The following is a 25,391-nucleotide window of genomic DNA, read 5'->3' on the forward strand; positions in this document are numbered from 1 at the left end:
AAATTCAACCAGTTTCAGAAGGACAAGATGCATGAATTCGCCGAGCGCATGGGCTGGAAGATGCAGAAGCGTGACGAGGAAGAGATACGCGATTTCTGCCGCGAGATCGGTGTCGACAAGGGCGTTCTCAAGGTTTGGATGCACAACAACAAAAACGCCTCCCACCGCCGCGACCCTTTTGCCGGAATCGGAATCGGAGTGCGGCGGAGCAACAACAGCGAAGGAAACCACAACGCCGCCGCCGCCGCTAGCGGGGGCACTAACAACAACAGCAATGGCGATGGCGGCGGAGCTAGGGGTTTAGGCCACGACCTCCACCACCACGGCGGCGGAGATGAAGATGGCGGTGGATTCGACGGTGATAGCAGCGGAGCTAACGGCGGAAACCCGAATGGGTCATCATCGTCGCCGTCGTAAAGTCGGCGGTTTTGCGATGGAAGACCAATAAGGGGCTTAAGCTGTTTTAGCTTAGATAGAGTTAAGCACCGTTATTACCGTCGATAATAATACTATTAATATTAATTAAACCTTAGCTCTATTTTCTGCATCTTTTTTCCCCCGCGCTCTTCCTCTAGTTTAACTTTCGCTTTAATTAACGTTCATTACCACGTTGTTGAGGTTATAAAAATCACATGCGAATATATCATTTCCTTCATAAAAATTTTATTTCCACTAATCACTTCGAATTATCTAAACCCGCATTTAAATTGTGAAAACTCGTAACGAAGATGTGATAATTTAATCTTGGATCAAATAAAATTTCTAACTCGATATGTTGCCTTGTGCCAAATTGTGCCATTTTTTTTTTGTGATCTTTGTTTGGAATGAAGGAACATAAAGCTATGTGATTTATCCCTTAATTTAACGTGGGATTGAACTAAGATCTTTTTTGGAAACCAACGGACTAAATTTAATATTATTTTGTCATTATCTTTCTAATGATTAGTATTCTTTGTTTATAGGAATATCTTGATCCAACATATATTATATTTTTTTTCACTTTAATTCCCTCGGTGATCGACATTACTGTTTTGGGTATATATGCTTTTAGTTTATTTCTTCTCAAGTACAAATTAGCATATGCTTTTGTCCTTAGTCAATATATAATACAGTACTTATATACTTGCATTACCGTCCGTACACATATAAATCAAACTATAATAGATATCTAAATATTTACATTAAATTTACCGGGATATCAAAACACATTCTATAACAAGACGTAATTTTAGGTGCTCACCAGCTACTTAATATAATAATTATTTACATATAATCATTGGGTTCATTGATAAAAATAATTTGATTAACTTTCCAAATGGGGAAAATTAGGGTCATTCAAAAGCAACCCTCCGCATAATTCTTCAATTGACTAGGAAATTATGCAACATTAATTGCAATAGAATAATGGATCGGTCCTTGCAAAACCAAGATTGAACGATTGATTTCAATATTAATGTTTCCGTATGGGTTTGTTTGGATTGGATATTATTATTATTATTATTATTATTATTATTATTATTATTATTATTATTATTATTATTATTATTATTATTATTATTTCGTAGCTGTGCCATTTCGTGAAGTCACAAATCTCTCTTTTCGTGTTCTTGGTGGGGACAAACTTTACACAAGCTGAGCTTATGGCCCTAACTGCCAGACCATGTGCACCACTTACTAAACTAGATATTTGTAACGTAAAAAATTAGCAATCTCAAATCGAACGATTTAAATTTTATTATTTATCTCAATTATATTATTTATTTTATTCTGTAGGAAATATTGATGTTGTTGGCTTCTCAAATTTAAAAAAAAAATAACATAGTCCATGTTTTATTCAGTGTAGTTTCAAATTTTTGGACTCTGCGGATGATGAAATTTAAAAATAAATGTTCCAAGCTCTTATTGATGTTTATCATTTAATTTCATACGAGAAACATACACTATCCCCAAAAGTCAAAACACTAAATTCCGTATGTGAATCGAGATCTTTAATCTTTTGACCTTAGACAAAAAAAAACATCTTAAGATGTTTTAATCTTAAAATACATTTTATCAATGCAATTGCATTGGATCTTTATGTATGAGGAACAAAGCAAAGGCTGTATTTTATTATTAAAAATAAAGAGATAAAATTTGTATGATGATTTGCTAAAAAAATCCACAAAATTTTTATTGTAAAGTATTATTTAAATGTGATGATTGATATGATATATAGTAAGGTTGTGTTTACCTTTCTTTTACACCTAACTTTATTTTAAATAAAATTCTCATTTCGCTTTATTTTTTTTAGCCTTTAAAATTCCCTGCCAAATTTAGGTAACACTAACCAACATCAACGAGCAACTGCAAAACCCTAAATTATATATTATATAATAATAATAATAATAATAAAAGTATGATACCAAACAAAAAATGGGGCAGTAATATATAATTAGTGAATTGCTTAGCAAAGAAGTGAAACCCTGATTCGATGCCCCAATGCAACTAATATCACTATTGCATGATTATAATCAACTCACCCAAAAAAATCATTTATTTTATTTAATTTTTTTATATACACACACAAACACTCCTAATTAAGATTGCGACTTACAAAATTAAAAAGGGTTTAATCTCATTCAAATCAGACCTAATTTACTTGGAAACTGTTATTATTCATTATAAGTGCAATAATATTTGAAATCTACTTTTTCTTAAGTTTGAATAAAATTTATTGGACCAGCAACATTGAGTCTAAAAATGGTACGACAAGTGACGGGACACGTCACACAAACTAGTCTACATTTTCCAATTCCAAGTTAAATACAATATACCAAAGTTAGGTCTTCCATATTTAAATTGTTTGTAACCTTAGATTTATGATAATTGACCCCCCACTGTCCTTTTGAGTCTCTACTATAATCTTAATAATAGTCAAGAACAGTTATTGTTTCGTATATAGAATATAAATTATAATATATACTATGTTTTAATGTTTTCTTGAACTTTGGTGTAATTCCCAAAAATTTGAAATATGTAAAAAATACTTTTGGATAATTGCTTGTTTTGGACATTTGACATATTTAATAAGCGGTATTTTTGCCGTAAATAATAATAATAATAATAATAATAATAATAATAATAATAATAATAATAATAATAATAATGGTATTCATTGCAAATTTCTCGGTGTTCGATAAAGTATACAGAAAATATATAAAATATCGGTCAATTTGTTCGGTTTTTTGCATTTTAGTTTGTGAAAAAAAAAAATAGTATAATTGGAAGATGCTTATTTGAAGAAAGTTGAGATTTGGAGAATCAAAGAAGAAATTTCGTGAATCTTTCGCTCACTCCCTTTTGCATATATAACAAAAAAGAATATATATATATATGTATTGTTTGCGACCAATAAAAGAAAATGAAAAAGGTGACATGTGAACATTATCTTTATAACATCCCTTGTTCCAAACGCATTAAAGGATCCATAATAATATTAAAGTATATAGTTGTATTAAATCGGTTTGATCCGGTCAATCGTGATTTTTCATTAGCCTTGTACAAATATTTGTATAAAAAAATTTAAATTAACATTTGACAAAAAAAAAAATTGTATACAAAATCATGTTCGATTTAATTTGACACAATTTTCTTATATCAAGCCAAGTTAAACCCAATCAAACGGACTATACGTTATAATAGATTTTGGATGATAAAATGTAGAATAATTTCTAAGGTGATGAAGTCTAAAGATTGAGGTTTCGCACGTGCATGGATATTTACCGGCCCATTTTCAATCTCACATGCACCGAATTCCCAAAATATTGTTTTAGTTTATTTTAATTTTAATTTTGGTTCCGGGTTTATAATGATATAAATAAATCTTTTTTTTTGGCGAAAATCCCACTAATTACATGGATATATGAATTAGTTTATATGTTATATCGGTTAATCACATAACCAAATGATATTTTAGGTTTTTTATCACTAAAAATAAAGAGGAATAAAGATTGGATCGCTTTCTTAAGTGGTCCATTTATTCTCTACCATTTATTTATAACTTATTTTGTTATCATCTCAAGGTTTGATTCTGCAATTTGATATGCTTTTTTCAATGAGAAAATAAATGAAATTCAACCGCACCTTCCTCACTGATCAATTATCAGAATTTAAAATTTTGATAGACTTTATATGTAAGTTTAAAAATTCTTTAAACTCGTCTAAATCATAATGCATCACTTTAACATACAAGATCATGACTGCGGAAATAAAATTTTGAATCAGAAAAACATACCTCCAACCATTGAAATTCTTGAGTTGAAATATGAATTCTTATAAGCTATAACAATCACAAACGATGGTGTATTTGTTATGTCTGTTGCTTAGCATAGGGACCCAGATTTATACCCTTTTAATAGTTTTTTCCCCATCAGAAAAAACTGATATTTGGCAGTTAATCATACAGTTAGCATTGAATAAGTATTGGACCACTAATCATTAACGTAGGAGTTTTCTAATATGGGCAGTTATTGAAAACTTCCAACATTATAAATATACGAACAGAATGATTGTATGTATATGTAAGGGGAATTTGTGATCATACAATTTAATACCATCGGTAATTAATCTGTTAAGACTGTAACGATTCACATTAATTACCTGGGGTGGTATTTAGATCGTCGATGTATATTTTTTTAACATATCATTTACATGTTTAACACGAGGAATATATTTTAAATGTTTGGTCTAATGAAATCGATGAGGAAAGTCTTTAGTTTACATAAATATTGTTATTACCCTGGCAAAAGAATGTATTACATTTTATATATCCAATTTTTAGGTGAATTTTCACGGGATTTTAAATATGGATATTTGAAAATAGAAAAACAATAATCAAATTCAAAAGGAGAGTGGCAGAGAGATCAGAGTCAGAGGGGACCTCACCCCGATCAAAATAAACGGGCCTTTGAGCTTTAGGGCTGACATGCACTTATTCCTCTTTCTATATACATACAAGTGACAAATAGTCCGACTATAATTATATTCTGTATATCACCGCAAAGCATATGCTATATATATATACATATCCAATCCCACCTCCAAGTTAAATACCACATTTTCATACTCTTTTTATACTTCCAACGAGTAAATTATGCTCAATATAATTGTTACCTTTCGGGAGTTTTGTATACAAACACACACACACAATATATATATATATATATATATATATATAATGAATCGGGTTCTCTCAGAATAAGAATAAGAATAAGAATAAGTAACTAAAAAGGTATGTGCACCTTATTGGTATGAATAGTTCAAATAATTATTTTAAGTTATCTATGACTGTGCAATATCTATATAACCCTCAAACCTCTTTTATTTTGGAGCGTTCGATTCATTCCTATACCTTCTGGTCTAATGGTACTCGGAGAGCTGCTCTCTATTCATGTTATTTGAACCGGCAATCACTACTCACCATCACCCTAACTCGAAATATCATAGAAAAGAATACAACGGATTAGTTGATAATTAGGGTTTTGTACTTGTTACTCTATCAACTTTGATACTATGACAATTCACCTTTTACCAAAAAAAAACTTTGATACTATGACAATTCACCTTTTACCAAAAAAAAACTTTGATACTATGACATCCACAGTATTGATCATTATTAACACGTTTAATAGATGTACCAAATGAAATACTAAATAATATCTGGATTCTTAGATATTTATATACAAATATTATAATAGTTTCCTTGGAAATTGTGGCCTTTTTATAGTTGGAGCCAAAACGTACATTACCATTTCTCCATCGAAATATATTCACTCTAAACTAATGTAATTTGTAATGAAAAATCAGTAATTAAACTGCAACACATCAATTGTTGCATCGGTCGGCAAAAATGTAAAATTTGATATGATTTATTTAAGGAAATTGATATACGCCTTAAGTAGAAAAATAAAAAGAGAAATAAAAGGCCATGATATATTTTTACAGAGTTGGATGCATGCATAGGCCATCATTGGGTTGGGCTGAAAATTACTAGTTATGGATCCTAAATACTTACTATGGGCCTAATTTGACTTCTTTTTTTTTTTTACCAAATTTGAAATTTTAAAAAATGAGAAAAACAAAGAAAAAAGGAAAAATCGTGTGAAAAAACATTAACTTTCAAATATTTCTATATAAATACACTGATTTTTTTAAAATATATGATTTTTCAAATATTGTTGTAAAAACGCATCTATTATAACGGCGTTAAACATTTAACAAAATCTTTTTTTTGGGTTAAACATTTAACCCAATCTAACATGTCCATGCCACAAAAAAATATCATATCATCGCTGAACGGAGTAATTTTTTATAAGAATTACTGGTTAATTATACATTCACAAATTAATAATTACGGAGTAATGAAATTTATATTTTTGAACATTATATATTACTATGTCATATCTAATACAAATTAGTAAGACACTTTTCGGAAATGGAATTAATATAATGTTTTTATGTTATATTGTTAAAAATATCACAATATTTAGAATCCAAGTACAAAAAATATTGTTAAATATCTCATTTCCGATATTTTCGCAGCTCTATTATTTTCAATGGATATTTTTAGAGAAAAAATAATTAAAATTTTTGAAAAAAAAAAAATGTAATCAAGTGTGTGGAATGGACATCGGCCTGATTGGGTACGGACGTTAACGTGTACCCGAACATTTGTTTTCCTCTCCAAACTCAAAATACCTAACCATAAGCAACAACAACAAAAAAATGTACCTTTCTCCACATGTGAAAATGTATCTAACTTGTGCACTTTTTGTTTCATGTTTCTTGAACATCGTCATAAATATTAACCAATCTATTTTAAGTTCCATGTTTATATATATATATATATACACTTAATTACCGAATCAAATTCGATAAAACGTTTTTAGTATTGCAAAACTCGATTCACAAAAGGATGAAAAATCGGTGTTTAAGGTATTGTAAGATGATGAGATTTTTTGGACCGACAGAAGGTATTTTTATTCATCTTTAACCCTTGTTTTTTATATATGGAAAACACGTTATCGAGAGGGAAAAAAAAAGGGTCGTCGTGGTGCATGGCTAATCGGAATAAAACGATGTGGCGTGCACTTAGCATGCGTAAATTTGGTCATGCATGTTAGCATATAGTCTAAAATTACATAATACGTACGTACGATTGTTAATCGACCGTTCTACAATGCTCTCATTATTGGATTGTTGTGTTGAAGACAAGACCCACGTGGAACCACAAAATTCGTTCACTTTGGTCATGATTGTTCTATCTTTTTTTTTTTTTTTTTGGTTCAGCGTGAGTATGAAATTAATTGATTTGCTGTATTTTATAAGCCGGTCTTCATAATAAATCTACGGCTAAAGACTATATATTTATATTTGCTTCATACATATATACATACATAAAGTATGATGATGTGGATAAATATTCCCAATTTTACATGGATGCAATCGGTTATATATATATATATATATGTGTGTGTGTGTGTGTGTGTGATGTACCTTGTAAACATCAACAAAATCAAAAGTCTAATTTCGGAATTATTATAATTAGCTTTAATCACCTTTTAATGAGCCACTAAATGAATTATTTTTTAAAATTTGGTCATAACAACCAACAAGGATTAGATGTGTGGGCCTACAATTCCTTAAAATATTCAAAGTGATTTTCCCCTTTGACATTCATTATATATTATAAAAATGTTCAGAATCTCCTTTTTAAGCAAACACTATCAGAATATTAAAAAGAAAATCTTCTTTATTTAAAAGGAAAATCAAGGGAGTAGTCTGGAGCTTTATACTTTATGATTGCAAGAAACCCATTATAATAACTCAATTGCATGCTTTACATATATGATAGTTTATGATCTTATAATAATTTAATTAATCTCAACTTAAACATGAACATAAAAATAATATTAGAGTGATTAATATCTTGATTAAGATAATCATGATAAATAGTATGAAGCTTTACTTCCAACTTTTGCATAAAAAAATAGCAAGGAGAACGATATGAATCTATTTATATCAACTTTATTGTATAATTAAGCGTCGAACATATATACCATAACATCATATGATAAATTCGTCATGACTGTTGTAATGCTTAGCTATCTGTGAATATATTTTAAAGGGAAAAAATTAGGTGAATATTTATTCACCATAAAGATATTAGTAATTGTGTTAATATATTCTTCAATATATGTAAGGAACAATCAATTTCATTCATTCACTCATTCACCAAGAAAGGAAACAATATATATATATATATATATATATATATAGAGAGAGAGAGAGAGAGAGAGAGAGAACCACATTCATTCACATGAAACACACTTTTGCTGTCCTAATTGGACATTGAAACGAATTACAATGTGTATTTGCGATTGGCACATTTCGTCGTTCAGACGACAACATAATACATCGGAAATCTTTTATTATTCCCTAACATATGAACCCTAGATATTATTTAGACCAAGAAATATAGATTTTCAAGAACAATCTCAGAAACAATTAAAACCACAAGAAAACCAATTTCAAAGACAAGAGCATCGATCGGCTGTGGTCATCCTCGTCTTCCATCACCTCCAATCCCAACGCCTCTTAAATCTTAATTTCTCAAAGAATCTTAACCCTTTGAGAGATCAAAGGGGAAAGCCAAACCAAAACAAACCCACAAAAAAAAAAAAAAAATTACACGCAAAAACTTGCTTCCTCAATTCAAATAAATACTCTAATTAGTAGTTTCATCGGTATACATACATATATATAACACAAACACAACACACATACACAGACAAGAACAAGTATATGTATATATAGGCTTTCTAATTCCCGTTGGAACTAGGTGGTGAATCACACTCGCAAACAACCTCGGTTTCGACCTCCCTCCGGTGGAAATTCCGGTGACAGTTACAAGCGGCGCATGTTAGAGCGGCGTCCGAGCCTTCCTCGCCGCTGGCCATGAACTCACGGCATCCATCCACGGCATAGCCTCCCACCGCCGCCGCATGGTTCTTCTGACACTCTCCGTACCTAACGCTCCTCACCGTCAGCGACGAAGCCGTCGATGAGCTTCTCGAACTCTCCTCCGACGTTCTCCTCAACACCACTTGACGCTTCCTCATCCTTCTCTTGATTCCTTCTTTCTGTTTCTCTCTCTCAAATTCTTCTCTTCTATAAAACGTGGGAGGAATAATATATATAAGAGACGAAGGCAAAAAAAAATGTTCCCTTTGTTTGTTTTTTTTTTTCTTTTATGGTGGGAGACGGAAAAGATGGGAGAAAGATGGCTGTTATACTTGATGAGTTGTTCTATTTGCGAACCCTAACCCTAGGTGGGATATTTATAGATATTTTTATAAGAAATAATTAACAGCGCCCTTATATCCATATTAGTTTATGCATTTATGGATGCTACATCACTATATAGATTTTGATCGAAACCCACTAAGCCATTCTTGGTATCATTACTTTCTTTACCACGCACACACACATATACATATATATAGATAGGAAATTGCATACGATTAACTTCTTCCATTATATGCTTTTATACAATTTATCAATTGACGTCACTAAGCAATTTAAACAGCTATCACTGACGATCTATGGGATCCTAATCACCTTTGAATTGATGCTATATCTTATCTCAATAATCCCTACTATTAGATTTTTTTTCTGGTTTTGTTTCGTTGTTGCACCCCTCCTCCAGGATTCGAACCCTTGACCATAATTAGAAAAGCTAGTACATTTAGCCATAAATAGGTCAAAGATATTTTCATATACAAGTATGTAATTACGTACATGCATACATACAGACATTCATATATATATATATATGTATATATATATATGTTACTTTTTATTATGAACTAGAACGAAACACCAAAGAAAATAATCATTTTGAAAGGATTCTCCGACCACCATCCCTCCAAAACATATATAATAACAAAAATAAGAATAAGAATAAAATGCTAAAAAAGAAGTAATGCATAGAAAGAAAAAATAATTACAAGTTGATATAATTGATATAATTAATACATATGGGAGGGGATTCGAAGTTGGTTCGATGGCCAACAAAACCCTAAAATGATGAGAGAACTTTTCTTTAAGACCAAACAAAGTGATTGGTTTTAAAAGGAATGAAACAGCTAAGCTTTGTCTTCTTTTAAAACCTAATATGTACTGTGTGTGGCCCCTTAACCCCATTCCCTTAGTGCCTTTAATTTGTTTTCCCTTCTTACATAGCCTTATTTTCCTCATTCTTCATTCTCCCACTGTAAAGCTTATTATATATATATATATGTAACAATATAAACATGTGTTATCGGCTCCAACATGTACTGTTATTGGTGTTTGGCCTTTTCTTGATCAGATCAATTCCGATCCCTTTGTCCAAAACGACCAATGAATATCTTTGTGTATTCGTATACTAAACGGAAGAATAAGCATTTGTAACTTTTCCGAGGTGGCACTACCTTTGATGGACATGAAAAATATCTTGTCCACTCCGGATTCGAGTATCATGAAATAAAATGGGTATTTTATTACATGCCTTTTATATCGTGAGAGACATATCTTGTTTATTTACGTATCTGTCTTTCAATCTATTTTGTTTGCGTATGTCTATATATATATATAGGTCTTGACCTAATAACGTGATTCTCATAAGTTGGGCAGCCAGATATTTTTGTACGTCAGATCAAAGCAAACGTCCACGATGTATTTGCCCGTTTGCCGATACGTATTGAACTCAGCAGCACACGTGTAACACTCATTCGCGTATTGTTTTTAAGTATTCAATTTGGAGGTTTGGAACTTATACCATAATAATATCATACCCCATAGACCTTATAATTTGTTCGAGATTCTCAATATATATATATATATATATATATATGTGTGTGTGTGTGTGTGTGTGCGTGTGTGGATTTAGGTCATTTCGATTTAGTATATATTTTCGTAGATTTACTTATTTTCTCTCACATAATCATTTTGATATAAGGTAAGAGGAACCAACCATACGCTAAATACTCCGGTATTGACATGCAAGTCCATGTTGTTGCAGTCTATAACTTTTACTTGATCCAGAAACTTATCAAGTCTTGATATTGAATATAGTATAATGGTTAAGATGGGACCATTATTGGTACCTATTCATATATACGCATATATAACTATAATATAACAACAACCAAAAATTAAGGTAAGATAATTAATATACATTAATTTTGATTTGGATTTTGTGGGAAGTCAATGTAGATAGCATTATTGTTCCAGTAATATTTTTTTTGAAAAAAAATATTCTCCCTTTTCCATTTTTGTTGTGGGTAATTTGTAATCAATTTAGAAAATATTCTATATTCGTCGGACCATCTATGGATCATAAATCATATCATGCATGCAAAAAAAGGGCTTTCCATGCTTGAAAAAAGAACTCAATATATTTGTAAACTTCATCACCTCCAAGAAACAAAAGGTTCGCTCTTTTCCTTATATATTTTTTTTTATCAACTAAAATCTGTTTTATTTTGAGATTCCTTAAATATTTAGTGTGAAGAGTAATAAAAAAAACTAAAACAAAATCATTGATGGAAAAAAAGATTTTGGTGAACAATCTCTTGAATCGTAATTCAAAAACAAATTCTATGTATACATCTTTCACCAATCGGTATCGAATCTAATCCGAATCTAATCCGAATCTAATCCAAATAATTATTTAGTATTTAGACAAGATTGCAAGTTTTTTATGACAAGGACCAAAGTGGAATAATGATGATCACTAGAGATTTGAGCAGAAAAGCAAAGCAAAGAGCTTTGTGTTTCTCAACAACCCAACCCTAATCCCCCAGTTTCCATTAGTGATGTGTAATCCTTGTGGTTCTCCACAGTGTAAACTCTTCACATGTCACTTCTACTAGTTCTGCTTAGATAAGGAATCTTAGGTTTTGCTCTACTACAATATATAATAATAATAATAATAATATAATTATCAAATATAATCTTTTATTTTTTGTTTTAAGTCCACAATATACTTGGTTTATAATATGGACTGGTTACAAGTAGGATTGTAACCACGATCATGAAATTAGAGAGAGAAAAATAAATAAAACGTGACATTTGTTGATAATGGCGAATTAATGGTAATTAATTAAGAGAGCTTTTTTTTATAGACTCGCTGTAGTCAAAGTCAAAATATAAGACTAGATTCCGCTCCTCTAATGCTCTCTTAGAAAGCCCACCAGCAAAAAGCATGAAAAAAAGAGTTTTTTTTTTAAATTATTGAAATTAAATTAACACTCCATTAGGTATAATTGACGGTTTAAATTAGCCCTACCAAAGTTTAACTATTGGCTAATCCACTGTAAAATATCATTTTTTTTAATCTATTGAGAGATGCTTGGATTCCGAAAATTGAAAATGACATCTCCTCGAGGATTGCCATTTTTTTTTTATTCCGAGTTCACTAAGCTTCTGTATTTTAATTTTCTAATTTTTATGTTTTCGTCACAGGTTAATCATATTCAACTCTTTATCTAAATTTATATCTTTTGTTTCGGATATTTGTTTTTTTTATAACGGTAGTCTTATGATTATATTTTAGTTATGGACGTTAGGAGTTAGAATTTAAACTCTGCCCATGCATGTGTCATTAGAGTTATATTGTTCTAGTTCATTTTATTATAATTATCTATCATATAATTTCATACTACCATTCCATTAATTTTTATTATAAAATGGGCTATTTTTTTAATTAGTCTGTGAACACGATTTACATTTTACTCATGTAAATAATCCGTATTTTCCGTTAGATTAATTAGTTTGTAAAATGTGAAATATATATTTAAAAAAAATTAGATTAGATGGGTGGACCAAGATTACTTTGCCACTGTAATGGAAATGATATCAATGAGAAGAGAAGGGATAAGAATAAGTACGAAATAAGCTAAGCAGAGCCACAGGCCATGGTTATGAGTAGTACAAATAAATTAGGGAAAATGCCAAAATTTATAAACAACAAGTGAAAATCGATAATAAGTCTTAATTACCTGTCAACGTCTCTTACTCCTATTTGTAACAGCGAGTATAATTATAGATTTATCATGATGATGATGATGATGATGATGATGATGATGGTGATGCAAGAATAGATATTTTAAGTGGTGGGATATATGCAAATGTGATGGATATGGATTGTCATGTTTTTTTTTCCTATATGGTTATGAATAAAATATGTTATATTCAAACGTCCCAATCAAATGTAATGGAGCCACATGGGTGTAATGTAATAAATAGAAGCTAAGAGATTGGGCTTTGTAGAGCTCATGCATGGATATCACATGATTCTCTATTCCTTAATAGCTGTTAGGCAATGGCTCCCATGGGCCCAAAACCAATTCCAATGTGTATTCCCTCATACATACATACATACATACATACATACATACATACATACATACATACATACATACATACATACACATGGATGCATATATACATACATACATACATACATACATACATACATACATACATACATACATACATACATACATACATACATACATACATACATACATACATACATACATACATACATACAAATGTGTATTCCCTCATACATACATACATACATACATACATACATACATACATACATACATACATACATACATACACACGTACATACATACGTACACATGGATGCATATATACACGCATACATACCTACACATGCATATATACATACTATAGGTTTCATTTCTCTTTTGGAATAAAAAATAAATTTACGTATTTTCCTATTCCATTTGCAATTTGCTTATTTGTATTTTCATCTATATACATATATCAACGTATATGTCATATGTGTATACACACACATATATACAGATCAGATGCATACGGCATACATATATATATCTTAATTTATTTTTCTGCGAGTCACAGATAATTTGCATATATCGAACATGGGCTATACAAAAGAAGCATACAAATAGGGGACGAGTAATAAATATACCTCGTTTAATTAAAGATGCCTTTTTCAATTCACAATTACATTAACTCATTTATGTGAAACTATATTTACAGTGATTCATTTGTTGGAGTTAAAAAGTAAATATGCAAAACAATATTCAGATTAGACTTTATAAAGTAAATATGCAAAACAATTCATTTGTAGTGACACTACATTTATATAACTCTAAATATTATTTGGATTTATCTCAATTATGTAAATCTTACCATGGTTTACGCTTAACTGTAATATATAGTTGTCTTATAACCTGAGATATTCATTTATTTCACCGAAAGCTATGTTTTTTCACATTATGGTTTATTCCATATTTTATGTGACTGGAAAATAACAAAAAATGAATTGCCAGTGGACTAATTAAGGAGAATTAATAACAAAAGCAAAATGCATACGGTTCACGCCTCGCTTCACTTTACAGCAGAGGACTAGCAGTTTATAAGCTGTATATTTCTTGTTCATTTCCACCCTTTTTTTTAATAAATAATAATAACTTATATAAAATATACATTTCATTCAATCTTAAAATATTAAAAATATATGACACAAATTTATTTTAAAAAAAAAGTTAGACAGGGTTCACATGTATATTTCAGGACAACCTGTATATTTCCAAAGCAATCCATATCTATATACTCTCATATATATACACACACACGCATGCATACACATATCTACAGGTATCGAGAAATATAAAAATATTGGGAAAATTATAAATAATTATTTACAGGGCAGTGAGTCCAACATTTTTTTTAACGCATACATGATAGGAATATATAATCGTTAATATCTGTTTCCATATTTTTTTTAAAAATAGTTTCAGTTAATATTGATCAGAACCCATAATTCTGAATTTGATCGGAATATTTGGGGACTAAAGATTCAAATAAATGAATCTTTTTATTGTTATAAAAATGGATTTTTTGTATTACAAACATTTAATTATTATATTAAACTGATGATCGGACGTTTATTTTTATTTTTATTTTTAAGAACGGACGTTTATTTTTAGCTGAACAAAGCACAATTAAACTGATCGAACTGTTGTGGCTCAATGATTAACCCCTAATTAAATCAGACCTAGAGGGGCGGATAATTCCTTCCATTTAATTTGATTTTTTATTTTACAAACTTTTTTGTTTTTGAAAATATACAGCAACTTTATACTTGTTTCACAATACATTTCATTTTATATTTTTTCATAGTTTTTAGAAAAATATTAAAAAAAGTCATATATACTCTCATTAAATCATATTCTCATTAATAGTCTATCAAATTAAATATTTTTAATTAAGGATAAAATTAGAATTTTTTTTTAAAATCACCTAGAAAATCTAAAACGACATCTATCAAGATATAAAAAATATTCTCTCAAACGACAATTAATCAGAAATGGAGGGAATAATATTTATGTTTTAAAAGGAAATTTTATTTAGAGTTTTAAGGTATTTTTATTTTTAGATAGAATAAAGACTCCAAGCAAACCTTACACTAATATATTTATTATATTATCATGAAGAAATGCGGTATTGATTTTCTTCTTTTTTTAAACTTAATTTTACCTTGGAATCACAAGTTACAATATCATAAAAAAAAAGCAGTTGTACAAAAAAAAAAGGAAGAAAAAGAAGAAGAAAATGCGAAATCAATGGTACCATTGACATTTTTTTTTATACTCTTGCATGGTGACACCTCATGCGGGTCACAAGTTTACAAGAAAAAAAAAAGTCAAAACATTAATGCTTCATTTCTTTCAATAAATAAAATATGTCAATTCTTCCCCCCCTTTTTTTTCCATTTCTTATCGACTTTTTGTTTTTTCTGCTCCTTCTCGTCCCCATTTATTTCATGCAATAAATTCTATTGATCTAAGTCTAATTATATTTATGTACATGCATGTGTGTGTGTGTATCGAATTCACCAATTGCAAGGCCATCTTTAAATTTACACTTTATTGAGTGACCAGAAATTATTGGTGTGGCACCATGTAAGTAACGCTATATTTTTTTTTTCATGAGTTGCGAGTAAATTAACATATGATATCGATGTGTAATTTGTTATAATTATCGATGTTAAAAAAAGAACATATATATTTTTTTTATTACAAAATGAAAACAACAGCAATAAAATAAGGAATACGAATTTACGTCAGAGGTAAAACCAACAAAAACAATAATGATTAAGCCCGAGAAGATCTAGGAGAGTTAATTTCAGAGATCAAAACCGGGGAAAATTAAGGACCCTAAAATTAGAACGAGGTTAAACAAAAAATTCAGATGAAATTAGGGTTTTCATCCAACAGAATATCACCAGAATCCTCGAACAGCCACTTCTCGAACAGAGACCACTGGCTTTGCTTTGGTTTTGGTTTGACCTCATCAGGTGAAACAGCAGATCGGAATGATTCGAACCCGGGAAATGATTGAAATGCCCCTCCACCCTCGATCCCGACTCCTTTCTTGATCTCGATTTTGGAGTCGAAATCGTTCGAAGCAAGTTGGTTTTTAGAGTCCTGAGTCTTGATCGAGTTCTTCGCCCATCCTTTGAGCAACTTTGCTATGTTATCAGTGCTCGAGGCGTAAGGGTTCGATCTTTCTTGCGTTCCAAGAAACGAGCTCACTGAAGCAGAATGTTTGGATTCGGAGGAGGAAGACGTGGTAGCAGCGATCGGTATGGAAGGTGACAAGGCCTCAAAGAGGGCTTTTTTGGCCATGTGGATGTCGGTCTGAAGGTGTCTCTCCCATTGGCCCCTCGAGACGTTTGAATTGGAATTAGCAGAGGAAGATGACATGGAAGGAGATGTCGAGAATTGATCGTCGGATTGGTCAACTTCTCGAGGAGTTTTGTTGAGCTTCTTCTTCAAATGGGTGTTCCAATAGTTCTTGATGTCGTTGTCTGTTCTCTGTGGAAGATAGGATGCGATTGCAGCCCATCTATATATATACCCCACAAAACATGTAACATTTAATGCATTCATTGGCGATGATGACGATGATAAACATTGAGCCTTCAATTTGGTTGCATACCTGTTGCCTAGGAGGGCTTGGAGATGGATGATCATCTTCTCTTCGTGTTGCGTGAAATTGCCTCTTTTAATCCCTGGCCTTAAGTAATTTGTCCATCTAAGCCTGCAGCTTTTGCTGCATCTAAGTAATCCTGAGGAATAAAATCAACGAAAACTTACAAAAAAGATCAAAACTTTATGACAAAACAAGGCCTCCTCTCTCATCATGATCTGGATTTTTTTTATCTTTAGCTTCTTCTAACAAAAAAAAAACATTTAGACATCTAGACAAGGAAACAAAACCCTAATATAAAAAAAATGGGGGTTTTGAAGCGATGATCATCCGATCTATATATGCTCACTGATCTAGAGCTAAACATTCATACATGAAACCCAAATCTCTCTCTCTCTCTCTCTCTCTCCCATCAGTTATAAACCCGATATATGAACACAAATGAAAGATCAAAGCGTCAAGGGATTATTACCTGTATTGGCGGGAACAGCTCTCCAGTTACCAGGACCATGTTCTTGAATGTAAGTGACCAAAATGATGTCTTCCTCAGGAGTCCATGGCCCTTTCTTTACTCCTTCTTTGTGACAACAGGGAGGCCTAACCATTTTTTCCCTCCTTTAATCACCTAAAATCTCTTCCTTTTTTTTTTAATCTAATCCCAAGAAAAAGAAGAAAACTTTCTTTGTCGAAACGGTTTGTTCGGCACTACCCTTTGGTCACTGCTGTACAGCTCTTTGCTTTGGATCTTGGGTTAGAAAGCTTGGCGACAGAGGTCTATATATGTCCACATGTTCTTCTATATATATATCAAAGAGAAGAGAAGAGAAATGCTGACCCTCCCTCTTGGGTCTACGCATTAAACAGCACAATTAAAATGAAATAAGATAAAGAAATATATAAAATGAGAGAGAAATGTGTAAAGCATTAACTACAGAAGTGAAGTTATGGCCTCCAAAGTCAGATGTGCGGCGAAATGAAAGTCTCTTGCCCTCCACACAAAAACGCGTCGCATTCAATGTGGGCTTGCTCGTTTTCGAACCCTAAAAAGCAAATCAAGAAAAATAAAAGTATAGATTATCATCGAAATAATGTAATTGGGACATGTTATTCATGCCCCTTTTGATTTATTGCTGCAATTTTATATGAGAATACTAGCTATATACATATATATAGCTATGGTGTGTGTAGGGCCTTGTTAATAATAGAACAATGAAAGGATCATTTAATGAAGAACACGATTTGCATTGTGTCAAAATATTTGCTGTTATAGTTCCATCGATCAAAACGAAATAAAAATTAAATAATAAGAATAATAATATTAACAATAAATGATCATCTTGCTGTCTCGGATTGAACTAGTGGGTCTTGGCATTTGTAATATTACAACGTTGTTTACGTCATTCATGATGTTCGTGGATTTTGTTATATGCATACGTATACACTTACGTATTTGCATATGTAAAGATCATTTTTCTGCCATATACATCTATATTGTATATACGTTTGTGTGTGCGAAGCGTGTATCATTACACATACATGCATGCGTATGTACATACATACCATTAATTTGGGTTTCACGAGACGAAATTCATGTCCACGTATATCATCACTTTTGTTGATTTAGAATATATATATGTGTATCATATATGTATATATATTTCACAATTTGAAAAATTTAAAGGAAAAGAAAGGAATATTTCGAGGGCCATTTCAAAATGTGAAATGTTACTGTTAAATATATTATCTTTAATTTTATAAAATATTTCACACAAGGCATTATAGTGAAAGATTAATTAAACTATTGGATGACGTTTAGTAAGTATAAAATCCTTGAAAGATGTTTTTGAGTTATGGAAAATGCCATGGTGTGCATAAATTTGAATAATACCAAACCCAATCAAAAAAACCATATATATGTATTTAAGAGTCGATAAGAAGAATCAAAACAATTTATATAACCATATTAAAATTGAATCTGATCTAAAAATTGATTGAATATAATTTTTTAACAATCAAATTTATTAAATCTAAATAAAATCTGAACCAAAAAAAATACAAAAATATTTTTAAAAATAAATATTTTTAATAAAAACTACTACCAACCGAATCAAACTGAAAATTAATATGAAAATTTATCAAAATTATATTGTATAAATATAAAAATAAAATAAAAGAATTAAACTAAAATATGATGAAACTAAAATATCCATTGCATGATCATTTGTTTATAGTTTTTTTATACATAATGGGATTGATCGTGTGTATATTTTGGTGTATCATTCAGTTTGGAAACTTTGCATATTAGAGTCTGTATTTCTTTTTGTGACTTAGGTCAAAGACAGTGTTATATGCTCTGTATAATCTTGGCCGACAGAAATGAAAAGACACAGAAAAACTTTTCTGCACTTTGGTTTGTACCGTGTCATGGTATTAGAGCCTGGTTAAAACAAACCAACCGATCTAGAAATCTTCACTCATGTCTTCTGACAGCAATCCCGACTCCAATACGACTCCACCTCCGACCACGAACTCGACTGAAGACTCAATAATGACTACAGCCCCAGCAACGACACCGACCATGATTTCCATACGACGAACGATCTTGCCGTATGACCTTACACCCGCGACAATCCCGGACTCATCCTCTCGCAGCCGCTATTGCGTAGGGATAATTATGATGAATGGGCCATTAACATCCGCCAAGCTCTCAAGTCTCGCAAAAAGTTTGGTTTTGTCGATGGATCTATTCCGAAACGAGCAACAGATTCTGCTGATTTTGAAGACTGGGATACAAAAAATGCTCTACTTGTATCCTGGATCAAGAATACGTTGGAACCGCCTCTTCGATCAGACGTGGTCCACCACGAATATGCGAAAGATCTGTGGGATTATCTCAAACGGTGTTTTGGAACATCCAATGCGCCTCGTCTTCTCAAGATCCTCAGCGAGTTAGCCAACTGCCGACAACACGGAATGAGTGTCGAGGCATACTTTGGGAAGCTAACCAAGCTATGGGATGATCTTGCTAATTTTCAGACTTTGAAAATCTGCACATGTGGGAGATGCATCTGTGATGTCGCTGCCTCGATTGAGAATGAGAGAAACGAGGATCGCTTGTATGAATTTCTTCTTGGCTTAGATGACACTCGCTATGGTACAGTTCGCTCGAACTTACTCTCGCGCTTGCCATTGCCGAGCCTAGAAGAAGCATACAACATCGTAACTCAGGAAGAAGACTCGAAACGCGTCTATTCCAGTCCGGACGACCGCACTGAAGTTGCTGTCTTTGCCATAGCTACTGGACACCGACCACGACCGAAACACGACGACAGAGACAAATCTGTCCTTTGCACCAACTGTGGCCGAGTTGGTCATATTGCCGAGGGTTGTTTCCAAATCATTAGTTTCCCTGAGTGGTGGGAAGACAGACCTCGCAATCGCCAAAGTGCTAATCGCAGCAAGGGAACTTCGCCTTCGACAATCGTCACCGGTCGCGGTCGTTCTGCTCCTGTTCGAGCAAACGTGACTCAGGTTGCAAATTTTTCTTCTGCTGGGACCACAGCTGTATCTGATGCGGACAAACACATGGTTAATAGGCTGACCTCAGAGCAGTGGCAGGCCCTCATGACAATGCTCAATGGAAACAAACTGGGAGAAACAGAGACATTGTCGGGTAAGTCCTCTACTCTTTCCTGGATTCTCGATATAGGTTGTACACAACACATGACAGGAGACTTGTCCACCCTGACCGACGTCTCTCCTATGTCTCCTTGTTCGGTGATTTTGCCGGATAACCGTCAAGTTCTGTCGGTTCAGTCTAGATTTGTTTCGCTTACACCTCGACTTCGCCTGACAAATGTCTTCTTTGTACCCGGCCTACATTGCAATATGATCTCCTCTCTCAATTGTTGGCTGCAAGCAGTTGTTTTGTCACATTTGCTCACAATTTTTGTGCCATTCAGGACCGCACTTCCAAGATGTTGATTGGAGCGGGTGAACAAATTGTCGGACTCTATTACTTTCGTGGATTAGCAACAGTAGCAGCAACTCGAGCTTTGGATACTCAATCAGTGGATTTGTGGCATAAACGGTTGGGTCATCCTTCGACGAAAGTACTTATGCAGATTTCTGAATTTAGTTTTCCAAAAGACAGTTGTTTTGAGAATAAAGTTTGTGATGTTTGCTTACGAGCGAAACAAAGTCGAACTATTTTTCCTTTGAGTATCAATAAAGCTGCAGGAATATTTGATTTAATCCATTGCGATTTGTGGGGTCCATATCGACATGCGTCTTTCTCTGGTGCAAAGTACTTTCTTACTATTGTGGATGATTTTTCTCGGGCTACTTGGATCTCATTGCTTACGGCTAAGCATGAAACTCGGACTCATCTTCGAAATTTTATGGTTATGGTGGAACGACAATTCGACAAGCATGCCAAGACTGTTCGTTCAGACAATGGGTCTGAATTTATTAGTCTCCGACCATATTTCTCTGAACGTGGAATTCTACATGAGACCTCTTGTGTTGGTACTCCGCAACAAAACGAACGGATTGAACGAAAACATCGCCACATCCTCAATGTTGCAAGATCTTTGTTATTTCAAGCTCATCTTCTGGTGCAATTTTGGGGTGAAAGCGTCTTAACGACTGCTTATTTAATTAACCGTACTCCTTCGTCGGTTCTTAACGGAAAACGCCATACGAACTCCTACATGGTCTTCCGCCGCGATATGACTGTCTTCGTGTGTTTGGCAGTTTGTGCTATGTGCACAATCAGAATCGTGACGGGGATAAGTTTGCTTCTCGCAGTTTTCGGTCTGTTTTTGTTGGATATCCATCTGGACAAAAAGGGTGGGGCGTTTATAATCTTGACACACAGAAATTCCAGGTTTCGCGAGAAGTAATTTTTGTAGAAGACGTTTTTCCTTTTCAGAATGAAACTGTACCTTCTCCGGCTGCTTTACCCGCTCCTCAGCCTCCAGTGTTTGGTGTTTTGGATGATGACGATGTTATTCTGCCAAACCATGCTACTGCGTCCTCCTCTGAACCTCGTTCTGTACAGTTGCATGGAGATATCATCAACGAAGCACGAGTTTCTACTGAATCTGATCCAATAGGGGATTCTTCGCCGTCTGGAAATAGAGGCTCGTATCCTTCTACCTCCGATGACAGGGGGGCTCGTATTCTTTTGCCTTTGACAACAATGAAGACAGCGAACCTACCAGTGTACCTCTCTCTTTGCCAGAACATCACCCTGCTTCGCCTGAACTCGGGCGTGGACAACGCCAGAAATTTCAGAATGTTCTATTGCGGGATTTTGTTTCGAATGCTGTGACAACATCACGCTCTGATGTTCCATCAAGTACCCAGTTTTCTATTGAAGATTACATCTCCTACGCTAAAGTTTTGCCAAATCACAAACGATTCCTTGCTGCTGTGACCTCTGCTCGAGAACCAAGATCTTACAAAGAGGCTTTCAAGATGCTCGCTGGCGCGAAGCTATGCAAGCCGAAATTTCTGCTCTTGAGACGAATCAAACCTAGACTTTGTCTGACCTCCCTCCAACCAAGAAAGCTATTGGATGCAAGTGGATTTATCGAATCAAATATCGCTCCGATGGAACTGTCGAACGCTATAAAGCTCGCTTGTCATTCTCGGTAACAAACAGACAGAGGGCGTCGATTATGGGGAAACATTTGCTCCAGTGGCAAAGATGGTGACGGTACGGACTTTTGTTGTAGTTGCTGCTGCCCGCAATTGGAATGTTCATCAAATGGACGTTCATAATGCGTTTTTTCACGGTGATTTAACCGACGAAGTGTACATGAAGTACCCCCCGGTTTCACCGCTTCTCACTCCACACAAGTTTGTCGCCTCCGCAAGTCATTGTACGGCCTGAAACAGGCTCCTCAGTGTTGGTTCGCAAAACTCGGTTCGGCCTTGCGACAATATGGTTTTCATCAGTCACAATCTGACCACTCATTGTTCATCTACCAAAATGGACACAAGCGACTGCATGTTCTCATTTACGTAGATGATATCCTCGTCACTTGCAATTCGGAATCAACATTAACCTCCTTCAAGTCGCATCTTGGCTCTTGCTTTCGCATGAAGGACTTCGGTATGTTGAAATATTTTTTGGGTCTTGAAGTGGCACGAGGGCCCTCTGGATTTCATTATGTCAACGTAAGTACGTCCTCGACATTCTAACTGAGACCGGGATGCTCGGATCTAAGCCAGTTTCCTTTCCACTCGAGCAGAACCATCGCTTGGCAATTTCTACCAGTGAGATTCTTGCAGATCCTGAACTGTATCATCGCATCGTCGGTCGCCTTCTGTATTTATTGGCTACCAGACCCGGACATCACCTACTCCGTCCATGTACTTTCCCAATTCATGCAATCTCTCCGACTCGACCATTGGGAAGCGGCGTTGCGCGTCGTACGTTATTTGAAAGGAAATCCTGGACAGGGCATCCTACTTCGAGCTGATTCTGATCTCTGTCTATACGCTTGGTGTGACTCCGACTGGGCGGGCTGTCCTTAGTCTCGCAAATCCCTCTCCGGTTGGCTTGTCCATCTTGGACATTCACCGATCGCCTGGAAGTCTAAGAAGCAACAAACAATATCGCTTTCGTCAGCAGAGGCAGAGTATCGTGCCATGTTTGTTGCGACATGCGAACTATTATGGCTGAAGGGTCTTCTCCAGTCGCTTGGGATTGATCATTCGGACCCGATGTTGCTTTACTGTGACAGCAAGGCTGCACTTCACATTGCCGACAATGACGTGTTCCATGATCGCACAAAACATATCGAGATAGCTTGCCATTTTCTGCGTGATCACATCAGCCGCAACACGGTCCAGACTCATCATGTTTCTACCAACCACCAGCTCGCTGATATCTTTACGAAGGCTCTCGGCAAGAAGGAATTCGATGTCTTCTTAGACAAGTTGGGCTTGCACAACATCTACGCACCAACTTGAGGGGGGTAATGGGATTGATCGTGTGTATATTTTGGTGTATCATTCAGTTTGGAAACTTTGCATATTAGAGTTTGTATTTCCTTTTGTGACTTAGGTCAAAGACAGTGTTGTATGCTCTGTATAATCTTGGCCGACAGAAATGAGAAGACACAGAAAAACTTTTCTGCAATTTGGCTTGTACCGTGTCAATACATAATGTTTGAATAATTCTAACTTTTATAAGTTGTTCAATTATATAATCAATATATTGTATAATTGTTGTTTAATGGGAATAACTGTGGTTAACTATTATGGATCTGAAAGTATAATTTGGCACACGTATAGAGGTTAAATAAAACATATAGATACCAATTTAGTTAATTTTCAATTTTGTTAGGAATTTAAAGAGAATGAAAATTTTAATTAAGGGTAGTGATCACCAAGCTATGCGTATAGAAAATCTCGTAGTCACCCATTTGTTACAAGAAAAATATTCTAACGAATTATTATTATCTTAGTAACACCCACGCTATTGTGAACAATTTGAGTTTGGTCTGGTAAAGGCTGAAGAAAGGGAGAGATCGAAAGAGATTGTTCGAAGGAGAGAAGGAAGACTCTGAAGAAAAAACAATACTCTGTATATTGCCTTCGATGAAGTTCTCCAGCATGAATATGCTTACATATATAACAAGGTAATAATTTACATAAGAAAAGGAAATAAAATAATATCTAAAAGAATAGAAAGGAAAATTTACTTTTAAGTGGTGCTGAATTATTGTAAAGTGGAATCAATCACCAACGGCCGATCTTGTGCGATACGTTCTTCTGACATATTTTCTTGGGTTGTTCATCTTCATTTGTTGTTTCTTGTTTTCCAAGTAAGCTCTCGTGTTCTTCAGTCATATGCTTCGGACATATGTTTACACTACAAAAAAAATGGTCATTTCCAACGGGCAAATCCGTTGGAAATGACCAAATTTCCGTTGGAAATTAACGTTTTCAACGGATTTCCAACGGATAAATCCGTTGGAATTTCGTCGTTAGAAAACGGTGTCCGTTGGAATTTTCAACGGAATTTCAACGAATTTTTCCGTTGGAATTTTCCAACGGATTTCCAACCGCAATCCGTTGGAATTTTCCAACGGATTTCCAACGGATTTATCGGTTGGAATTTTCCAACCGAATTTCCAACCGATATCCGTTGGAATTTTCCAACGGAATTTCCAACCGCAATCCGTTGGAACATTCCAACAAAAAATTCAAAATATATTCTCGATCCCGACCCCGGCCCCGACATCTATCCCGATACCGATCCCGATCCCGATCCCCCGGCCCAACTCCGACCCCGA

At 33.9% G+C, this 25,391-nt stretch overlaps 3 protein-coding genes across 3 annotated transcripts in view; 1 reads left to right on the top strand and 2 right to left on the bottom strand.

The window, feature by feature from the left end:
- The window catches only part of LOC104823145 (zinc-finger homeodomain protein 10-like), a 1,515-nt gene extending 913 nt beyond the window's left edge, over nucleotides 1–602 (top strand). Inside the window, 1 exon segment of the mRNA XM_010554576.2 lies at nucleotides 1–602. This exon segment is cut by the window's left edge and continues 9 nt beyond it. Within this exon segment, the coding sequence (XP_010552878.1) occupies nucleotides 1–417 (417 nt within the window). The 3' untranslated portion in view covers nucleotides 418–602.
- A 7,731-nt stretch (nucleotides 603–8,333) lies between these two features.
- LOC104823153 (mini zinc finger protein 2) lies at nucleotides 8,334–9,481 on the bottom strand. Its single transcript, XM_010554586.2, has one exon. The coding sequence runs from the start codon at nucleotides 9,156–9,158 to the stop codon at nucleotides 8,859–8,861; it is 300 nt and encodes a 99-aa protein (XP_010552888.1). The 5' UTR covers nucleotides 9,159–9,481; the 3' UTR covers nucleotides 8,334–8,858.
- Nucleotides 9,482–16,134: 6,653 nt separating this feature from the next.
- Nucleotides 16,135–18,117, bottom strand: LOC104823161 (transcription factor MYB30-like). Its single transcript, XM_010554607.2, has 3 exons — nucleotides 17,552–18,117; nucleotides 17,089–17,218; nucleotides 16,135–16,995 (listed from the first exon to the last, which is right to left on the bottom strand). The coding sequence occupies exons 1-3, from the start codon at nucleotides 17,682–17,684 to the stop codon at nucleotides 16,335–16,337; spliced, it is 924 nt and encodes a 307-aa protein (XP_010552909.1). The 5' UTR covers nucleotides 17,685–18,117; the 3' UTR covers nucleotides 16,135–16,334.
- Between the last annotated feature and the right edge of the window lie 7,274 nt (nucleotides 18,118–25,391).

The sequence above is a fragment of the Tarenaya hassleriana genome, unplaced genomic scaffold (genome assembly GCF_000463585.1).
Source record: "Tarenaya hassleriana unplaced genomic scaffold, ASM46358v1 Cleome1, whole genome shotgun sequence".
In the NCBI taxonomy this organism is placed as follows: Eukaryota; Viridiplantae; Streptophyta; class Magnoliopsida; order Brassicales; family Cleomaceae; genus Tarenaya; species Tarenaya hassleriana.

Bases quoted from the DNA above. Each gene is read 5' to 3' on its own strand.
- LOC104823161 (XM_010554607.2), bottom strand. From the start codon at position 17,684: ATGGTTAGGCCTCCCTGTTGTCACAAAGAAGGAGTAAAGAAAGGGCCA. The intron at 17,219-17,551 runs GTAATAATCCCT...TTTATTCCTCAG, and splicing joins AGCTGTTCCCGCCAATACAG to GATTACTTAGATGCAGCAAA. The intron at 16,996-17,088 runs GTATGCAACCAA...GTATATATATAG, and splicing joins CAAGCCCTCCTAGGCAACAG to ATGGGCTGCAATCGCATCCT.
- LOC104823153 (XM_010554586.2), bottom strand. From the start codon at position 9,158: ATGAGGAAGCGTCAAGTGGTGTTGAGGAGAACGTCGGAGGAGAGTTCG.